The 9676-nt window shown below is 31.7% G+C and overlaps 2 protein-coding genes across 3 annotated transcripts; both read right to left on the bottom strand.

The window, feature by feature from the left end:
* Positions 1-2721: 2721 nt before the first annotated feature.
* Positions 2722-4326, bottom strand: LOC119608765 (THAP domain-containing protein 3-like). Of its 2 annotated transcripts, none has more exons than XM_037963324.1 (4): positions 3977-4326; positions 3743-3904; positions 3377-3527; positions 2722-3313 (listed from the first exon to the last, which is right to left on the bottom strand). In XM_037963324.1, the coding sequence occupies exons 1-4, from the start codon at positions 4188-4190 to the stop codon at positions 2794-2796; spliced, it is 1047 nt and encodes a 348-aa protein (XP_037819252.1). In that variant the 5' UTR covers positions 4191-4326; the 3' UTR covers positions 2722-2793. The 2 variants fall into 2 exon arrangements, with proteins under 2 accessions (XP_037819252.1, XP_037819253.1); XM_037963325.1 differs by having other exon boundaries at positions 3377-3524.
* Positions 4327-5264: 938 nt separating this feature from the next.
* LOC119608759 (gamma-secretase subunit pen-2) lies at positions 5265-5868 on the bottom strand. The gene has a single exon (XM_037963318.1). It carries the CDS (start codon positions 5741-5743, stop codon positions 5438-5440), a length of 306 nt encoding a protein of 101 aa, XP_037819246.1. The 5' UTR covers positions 5744-5868; the 3' UTR covers positions 5265-5437.
* Between the last annotated feature and the right edge of the window lie 3808 nt (positions 5869-9676).

Raw genomic sequence — 9676 nt, 5'->3', positions numbered from 1 at the left:
AAATCCTAAAAAGTACCCTTTTTATTATAAATTAGTACTATTTCAAAATTTAATTTTCCATGCCTGCACAGGACACTGTGTTAGCCGCACCAATTACTCCTAAATTATTCTAAAAATAGTAACAACATTAGATTGGCAACACTACTAGTGATCACACCGGGTTTGGGCCTTTATATTGGAGGTTGGCAGCACTACTAGTGATCACATCGGGTTTGGGACTCAATATTAGAGGTTGGCAACACAACTAGTGATCACATCGGGTTTGGGCTCAATATTAGAGTTATCCTGAAATAAAACCAAAATAAATAAATGCTCATAGTTTAGAGATATTTTAAAACATGAAATCCACATTATGAAAACTTTTCAGAAATATAGAAAAATGTCCTATTATCGGTATAAAATTGGAACTTTGAATATAAGCAACTTGCTTATATTAGCAAAAAATTCGTAAGTAATCCCCCGAGATATATAGACCAGTGCTGAAGACAAAGCCTTAAACACAAGAGATACAAGGATCGAATCCTGACAACAACAAGACAACCAAAGAAATATATTGAGAAATATATAGATTGATTGCGAAGTAATAAAAAAAAAACCTGTAATTAATAAAAAAATACCAAAAAATATATATACATATATAAAATATAAAACGTTCCAAGGCAATTAATTGCCAATGGAAGAACCAATGGATATTGATATTGAGGAGGAGCTTTCAGTTCCCATGGATATAGACGATGATAATCCTCCTCTACCAATGGGTCAAATACCACTTGGTATTTCAGATCAGAATGATGCAAACAACAACCATCTTTACAAAATATTCACATTTACATCAATGCAACTACACACAGCAGTGACTGGTGGCGATGGTTTGCCTAATCTTAGAGTAACAGCAACACTATGCTTTGGATAATTCCACAGCAATTGTACTACAACATACTTCGATGTGAGAATAATTCTGTGTTATGGAAAAAACTATATAATTAGTTTTTTGTTAGTTTTCAGCAGAGCATTTTCAAACTTTATATCTTAATGCAAGATCGGAGTCTTGTGTGTTGGTTGGGGAAATGATTTGCATAACAATCTTGTGTTTCTCGTACAAGTGCCCGTGGCAAAACACTGATACCATTGAATATCCAAGTAAAATTAGCGGGCGAAGCAAATTTCACTACAACTGTCAGTACTTAGGTTATGTGCTTCTAAATTCTCGGTATCACTTTTCACCTCTTGCACCAAAGAAGGGCGGCGCTAAACAAAACCCACAACTCAAAACCCGAAAATATTAGGGGTATTCTTTGACAGCCTCCTTCACTTCGCAGGGCACGCGAACTTCATAAACCAAAAGGTTCGAAAGAGAAATAAGGTGCTTAAAGCTTTAGCTGGCACCTCTTGGGGCATGGATAAGGAGACGATTGTAGCGACATATAAGGGTATTGGTCGCTCTCTTCTCAATTATGCTGCCCCAGTATGTAGCTCTTTCCTCAGTGATAACCAATGGTGAGGTTTGTAAACGGCTCAGAATAATGCACTTCGAATTGCAACCGTATGCGCCAAGATGACAAATGATCCACATTTACATAAGAAGACCAGGAAACTGTCAGTCAGACAACATAATGTGTTGTTGACTAGACAGTTCCTGTTGATATGCCATCTGCCTAGTCATCCCAACCATCAGATTCTGATAGAGAATCCCCCTCCCAGGCACATCCGGATGAACTTTCGACGCTTTCGTAGCGACATACCATCGGACGTCGACAGACTGTCAATTGCTAGCGCCCGTGAAATGTTGCATCAAATGGCGGACACCGAAGCCATTAATGGCTACAGATACAACAGAGACCTAAATGAACAGCCACCTGTGATCTCGATTTGTGAGAAACATTCTGGAACCATCTTGGCACAATTAAGAGCCGGTTGGTGCAGTTTCCTCAACTTCTACCGTGAACGAATCATTCCATCCACATTAAATCGTTGCCCTGCCTGTCATCAAAGTCTTCATTACACGGTGCATTTATTCAATTGTCTCGATAGGTCTACAAATTTGCGCCCTATAGACCTATGGTTAAGACCAACTGAGGTGGCGCAATTTCTCCAGCTCCCCCTTCCACCCACAGACACAAACTCAAATAATTAAGTGTTTATTATTTTAATTTCAGGAAAGAACTATCGGCCACAGTCGAACTGTTACAACAACTGTCAGTCTAAAACTTCAATACGGGAATTTCATATACAATAAGTTGTGGTAGCCATGACCCTTATATCATATGATGGCTAAACATGCTTTCCCTTTTTTGAACACTTAGAGAAATCTAAAAAATTATCAAAGGTGATTTTAAAAAAACTAACTAAATTGGGTAACTCTATATGCAAGATGTAGTAGCCATGATCCTTATATAACATTTCCACTTTAAGGCGATGTACAGAGTATGGTAACCATGCTTTCCTTTTTCTTATTTGTCCATATCAAGATGTGTGTTTATGTTCATTATGGAATTCCATATACAGAGTAAGTTCTTCACTTCAAGGGAGAGGGTATGCACACTTTGGACCAATCCCTTGCAGAAATTTCTCTAAGTTAATTTTCAAAAATTCAATTCTGGAATGCCATCTATATTCATGATGTTGGTAGCCGTGACTTTGATATACAAGTTGAGTATATAATGTTGCTATGCATGCCTCTCTCTTATTTCACAATTTGGAAAAAAAAACATTAGATTAGAAGATTACAAAAAAACTAAAATAATTTTATTTGGTAAAATATTCATGTAAATGTGTTATTTTGTCAACAAAAAACTAATTTATTTCATCAATTTCAATTTCCATTTTAATTTGTTGTTCTAAATCTAGTTCTATTTGTTTCTCTAGATTTTCTTTTATTTCATTCTCTAGATGGTCCTCGACATCATTTTCTATAAAGTGATTTATTTCCTTTTCAATATCTTGACATTTTTTACGCCATACTTGTACAGTGCGTACGGAAGGCAAAGGAAAATGTTTGCTATACAGCAGTTTATAAAGTTTAGGACTCGTTTCATATAACACAAGACCTTGGGATAGATCCTCTTCGGACCAAACTATGCGCTTGTCACCTACTTTCAATTTTTCAATTTGACGTTTAGTAAAAATACCTAAAAGCTTTTCTTCCAAATTCTTTAATTCATAGTTAGTCTTCGTTAATTTCGTTTCTAAACTTTTTAGGTTATGTTCATAATTTTCGTGCTCTTTCTCATTTTTCTTCATTAAAGCTTTTATTTCAGCCGCCTGCTTTTTTGAGTTTTCATTTAGGATATAGTTTTCTTTACGCAGTCGTTCTCTGGAAGTGAACACACTTAATTATTGAAAGCAAACAAATCTGAATAATCGTATTCGTACTTACATTTCAATTTTATAGGAATCCATATCATAATTATTATTCAAAGAGAATACCTTCTGAGGTTGGGAAGGAAGATCAGATACTGGATTCAATTCAGGTTTCATTACAATTTCAGTTTTCCTTGCCTGTTCTGATGGTTTATTTATTACATCTGCTAGAAATAATTATGTATAATGTAAAGTTATTATAACTTTTAGATTTGAATTAAAATTAGTAAATCCTAATTGTAAGAAATTTTTTGTACTTCGTGTACTTCGAGTCTGTTTTTATAACATTGAAATCAGTTTTCAGAAGATGCCAGCTATCGGCGAGATACACTCCCACAATGACCATCATATTGTCGGACTTGACATACTATTACTTTCTTACCTTTAAGCGCAACGGATTTCTCATCATGTTCCTTAATAAGCATTTCTACAATTTTTTTGTTTTCACGCTTTTGTCTGCGCTTATCACGTTCTTTTTCCTCCGTCGATAATTTCCGTACGCTAGGCACTACACCGCTCTTCAAAATGCGCCTTTTGGTAAAGCCTTTTAAGCAAGATTCGTAAACATTAAAAACAATTCATTTTGTATAGATTTTACATGTTACTCATAACTTACCCAATTTAAATTGTAATTCATTTTCAAAATCTTCCGGTTTGAAATGTTCCATGCAGATTTGTGAGGTCCTTGGATTTAATTCTTTGCCGCGTCCACAAAAACTTCTCCATTGCTTTAATAATTTAGGATCCGATGGAAAGCTAAAGAAACTTATTGTGCACGGTTTTGTCTTATTGTTATTATTACAATTTCTTACTGCACATCGGCACATCATATTATAAATTGTTTAAATTTTTAATGGAAAATTTAGCTTTTCTTTAACGAAAACACAAAGAAAGGTCTTTATATACGTCACAGCTGATTGATAGCAACAAATCTAATGGATCTGCGCACTGCGTTATTTTGTTTTATCAATTGGTCCATAATTTACTACATTTTTGCAAAAAGTACCAATTTCTGTAGAAAGGAGAAAAAAATATCCAAAATGGTAACACTAAACAACACAATAACAAAATATAAACCAGGAATGGAATGTTACTTACTATTGTAATTTTTTTAATATTGAACAAAACACTTCAGAATCCCTAAATATAAAGTATTTCTGGGCAAATCCGTAGTAAAGTCAATAAACTATTCAAAAGGCTAGTTTATAGACTAATCCATATATTAGTCCAAAGATCACTATGTATAAGTTAGTCATCCATAGACTAATCTATAGTCTAGTCCATAAACTAGTCTTTTTAGTACATTGACTACTCTATATATTAGTCCATAGATTAGTTTATATATCAGTCCATACACTAGTCTATAGATTAGTACATAGACTGGTCCATAGACTAGTCTATATGCTTATCCATATACTAGCAAGATAAAATTGGTCAGTACATAAGCTAGTGCATAGCCAAATCAATCAGCTGTCCATATACTGTTCTATAAGCTAATCTATCAGCTAGTCTATATACTAGCCTGTAGACCAATCCGTGGAATAGTCTATAAGCTAGTCCATGGATTAGTTTATAATTTAGTTCATTGACATGTCAAAAGCCTAGTCTATATGTTAGTCCATAGACTAGCCTAAATGGTAGTCCACAAACTATTCTATATGTTTATTTATTTATTAGTCAATAAACTATAGTTTATTTGCTAATCCTATACTAGTCTATGGGCTAGTTCATATACTATATTTTAGTCCATAGGATAGTCCATAGATTAATCTACAGGCTAATGCTATGTAAAAATTTTAAAGATTCTATAAAGCGCCGAACTCTTTCAATACTAAAAAGTACTATTATTTCTAAAAGTTAATACTAATAATAACAATTTTCCAGGCCTGATATAAACAAATTTGTTTAATATTTTTTTATGAATCATAATAGAGTATATTTGTCAAATACATTACATTGTTTACATCAAACAATAGATTCCATATTCTAAAACTTTATAATTTAACACTTTAATTTTCATTACACTTAACTTATTTTATATGTCCTATATATCAAAAGAGTAGAATCATCTCCAGCTTTAAGGTTTTCCCAGTGGTATAATAAAACTCATATAGTCTGCTGTTGCTCCCCATTCGGCACGTTGCGTTTGGAATATAATAATCCATACCGTTAATGCCACTGTCCACACAAATGTTCCTAGGCCTGAGTAAATGACATACTTTTTAATTTGTGACTGTTCCGGATACGTTTGTCTGGTAAAGGCTTCTTTGAAAAACCAACAGAAGTTCACCGCCCACAGAAACGGCAGTAAAGCAAAACCAGCACGGAAATATGTGCGACACAGTTGAAGTTTTTGTTCTCCAGTTGCTTTGGAAATATTCATGTTGAATTAGAAGTTATTTAAATATTAAGAAATGTCAAAAACTTGAAAAATTATTTTTCTTCAATTCTTTTATTTTTGCAATTGTGTACGAACAACAACAACAGCGATGATGAACGGTGTTGCCACTTTGGTTATTATTAACCAAAATTGGTTATTTTTATTTTGCATGTGTACATGTGAATTATTTTTTCGTTTTGGTTATTTTTTTTCAAACAATTGAACTTAATGCTGTTTCTTTTATTCTAAAAATAAAATTAAAAAAAAAACTTCTTTTATCTCTAGTTTTAAATCAACTATGTAAATATACATATCGTCCCTGTTTTGAATTTTGGTAATATGTGGAATTTTTTTTACTATTCGAAATTTATTTATTACTGCAATTTGTTCATCTACTGGTTATACTTATGTGCACAAAGGTATTTTTCGATATCTTAATTGGTTTAGGATTTAGCAAAAGTACCTATGCATTTTCCACATATTAAATGAGTTGATTTAAATCATAACAACACCGTAATATTATTTTATTTACACTAAAATAGTATCACAATATCTTTAAAGTATTAATCAACTGATATTTTAAGTAACACAGCTAAGGAAAATTAAATTGTATTGGCTACAAAAGTTGTAATAACATCTAATCTCGTACGACGAACAATAATCGCGATATATGCAAAGATACTCATGACCTTTGACTTTTACTAAATATCTCACCATGACTTTTAGTTCTTTATTTACAATTTCTAGATGATGCTGTATACTTGTTTTTATTTTACCGTCTTAAATTCTAAATTTTGGTAAATTTGTCGGATAATTTGGATAGATTACGTTTACAAATATTGTTGAAGTTATGAATGTAAAACTGAAATATTTTGCCAAAATATTTTTAGTTGACCCAGTTTGCTTACGAAATATCGGTCAACAATTTCACCTAGCCCCCATATTATGCCCTATTCAGAAAATTACTATATTGCTTAAAAAAGCATGTATAGCGATGAAATTCAATATGAAAAAGTTTTTTTTGGAAATGTATTTGTCAAAGTTTATGAGGATCGGTATATAATTGACTCTATCCCTCATAAAAAGTTTCCTCAGAAAATGACTTTAAAGCTCATAATGTACTGCAATATAGCAACAAAATTCAACATAATCAAGTGTTAAAGGATCTAAAATATCTCTGTCAGATTTTATGAGAATTGGTCCATAATTGAATTTGTTATTTTAATGTCCAAATGTAAACATGAAACAAATAAAAATAATTTTGTTTACTTTTTTCTTAATTTGGTTATTTTTTAATCGAATTTTGGTTAAAAAAAAAATTTTGTTGTGGCAACACTGATGATGAAACAAAACAAAAAAAAAAAAAAAGAAACAAACATATGTTTACCTTGGGTTGCCAATCGTTTAGTTTATTGTTGATAAGTGGAGGTGCAAGAAGTTGTAATTCGTGCGACTAGTTTTAACGTAACGTGACGTTTTGTTTATAAAACGTTATTTAACGCATTTTTAATTTAAAAATGGGGAATACCATGTATATTATTATAAGAAACAAAACATTTTATATGAAACTATTAAATAATTTCTTAATATGTTAAACATTTTTATTACAAACTAAGATTTTATATTTTTTTTTAAATTACATACTAAATGTTTGAAAAATGTTTAAAATTATCTGTAAATTATTAAGATTTACTAAACTAGCAAATTTTAAAAATAATTCCCATTTTGTTAAATTTACAGATAATTTAAATTATCTGTAAATTATTAAGATTTACTAAACTAGCAAATTTTAAAAATAATTCCCATTTTGTTAAAAAAATTTATTGTTATTGACAAAATGTTTTTTAAATAAACTTATTTCAAAACATAAAACACTTCAGATTCAAATAAGCTATAGTCGATGAATCATTTGCATTAAAACCTGTTAAAAAATATTCCAGTGCTAATGTGTTTAAATGAAATTATGATTTGAAGGTGCAAAACAAATAGTATTATTAAAGAAGAACAAAACTGAACAGTTATCTCAACGTTAAGTATACACTTATATCTATTTTTTTTTGACAAGTGGAGTTTTAGAAGTCAATTATCTAGCTAACCAATAAATAATATTATTATTAAAAACAACAACTTGACCTAAAATTGATGAATGAATTTTCTCACGATGAATTTTTGAAATAAACTGAAAAAGAATGATGAAGTAATTATTAAATTTGAGTTTTAAAGTAAATAAACAGAAATATTCCCTTTATTTATGTTTAGATTTGAACAAAACTGGAATTACTAAAAGTTAATTCTTAACCTATTACTAATGACGCAAAATTAAAACTGAGGGATTCTAAATTCGAAGAAAAACATCTAAGCCTCTATCGGGTCTTTACCAGAATAGAAGCCATGACCTTTGGTCTGACAAATTAGAACACTAACTACTAACCTATCGGATATACAACTCCACTATAATCTAATCTATAGTGTAGTCTATTGTCTAGTCTAGTCTATAGTCTAGCCTGTAGTCTAGTCTACTCTATAGTCTAGTTTATAGTCTAGTCTATAGTCTAGTCTGTAGTCTAGTCTACTCTATAGTCTAGTCTATCGTCTAGTCTAGTCTAATCTAGTCTAGTCCAGTCTAGTCTAGTCTAGTCTAGTCTAGTCTAGTCTAGTCTAGTCTAGTCTATAGTCTATAGTCTATAGTCTATAGTCTATAGTCTATAGTCTATAGTCTATAGTCTATAGTCTATAGTATATAGTCTAGTCTAGTCTATAGTCTATAGTCTATAGTCTATAGTCTATAGTCTATAGTCTAGTCTAGTCTAGTCTATAGTTTATAGTCTATAGTCTAGTCTATAGTCTAGTCTAGTCTATAGTCTAGTCTATAGTCTAGTCTATAGTCTAGTCTATTGTCTAGTCTATAGTCTAGTCTATAGTCTAGTCTAGTCTATAGTCTAGTCTAGTCTAGCCTAGTGTAGTCTAGTCTAGTCTAGTCTAGTCTATAGTCTAGTCTATTGTCTAGTCTATAGTCTAGTCTATAGTATAGTCTATACTCTAGTCTATAGTCTAGTCTATAGTCTAGTCTATAGTCTAGTCTATAGTCTAGTAAATAGTCTAGTCAATAGTCTAGTCTATAGTCTAGTCAATAGTCTAGTCTATAGTCTAGTCTATAGTCTAGTCTATAGTCTAGTCTATAGTCTAGTCTATTGTCTAGTCTATAGTCTAGTTTATAGTCTAGTCTATAGTCTAGTCTAGTCTATAGTCTAGTCTATAGTCTAGTCTATAGTCTAGTCAATAGTCTAGTCTATAGTCTAGTCTATAGTCTAGTCTATAGTCTAGTCTATAGTCTAGTCTATAGTCTAGTCTATAGTCTAGTCTATAGTCTAGTCTATTGTCTAGTCTATAGTCTAGTCTATAGTCTAGTCTATAGTCTAGTCTATAGTCTAGTCTATAGTCTAGTCTATAGTCTAGTCTATAGTCTAGTCTATAGTCTAGTCTATAGTCTAGACTATAGTCTAGCCTATAGTCTAGTCAATAGTCTAGTCTATAGTCTAGTCTATAGTCTAGTCTATAGTCTAGTCTATAGTATAGTCTATTGTCTAGTCTATAGTCTAGTCTATAGTCTATAGTCCAGTCTAGTCTAGTCTAGTCTAGTCTAGTCTAGTCTAGTCCAGTCTAGTCTAGTCTAGTCTAGTCTAGTCTAGCCTAGCCTAGTCTAGTCTAGTCTAGTCTATAGTCTAGTCTAGTCTATAGTCTAGTCTATAGTCTAGTCTATAGTCTAGTCTATAGTCTAGTCTATAGTCTAGTCTATAGTCTAGTCTATTGTCTAGTCTATAGTCTAGTCTATAGTCTAGTCTATAGTCTAGTCTATAGTCTAGTCTATAGTCTAGTCCATAGTCTAGTCTATAGTCTAGTCTATAGTCTAGTCTATAGTCTAGTCTATAGTATAGT

Source organism: Lucilia sericata, unplaced genomic scaffold (genome assembly GCF_015586225.1).
Source record: "Lucilia sericata isolate MDLA Ls3-8-SP2 unplaced genomic scaffold, ASM1558622v1 Contig000880F_arrow, whole genome shotgun sequence".
Taxonomy (NCBI): Eukaryota; Metazoa; Arthropoda; class Insecta; order Diptera; family Calliphoridae; genus Lucilia; species Lucilia sericata.
Note: the sequence above shows the minus strand (reverse complement) of the source record. Positions and strands in the feature narration are given on the sequence as shown.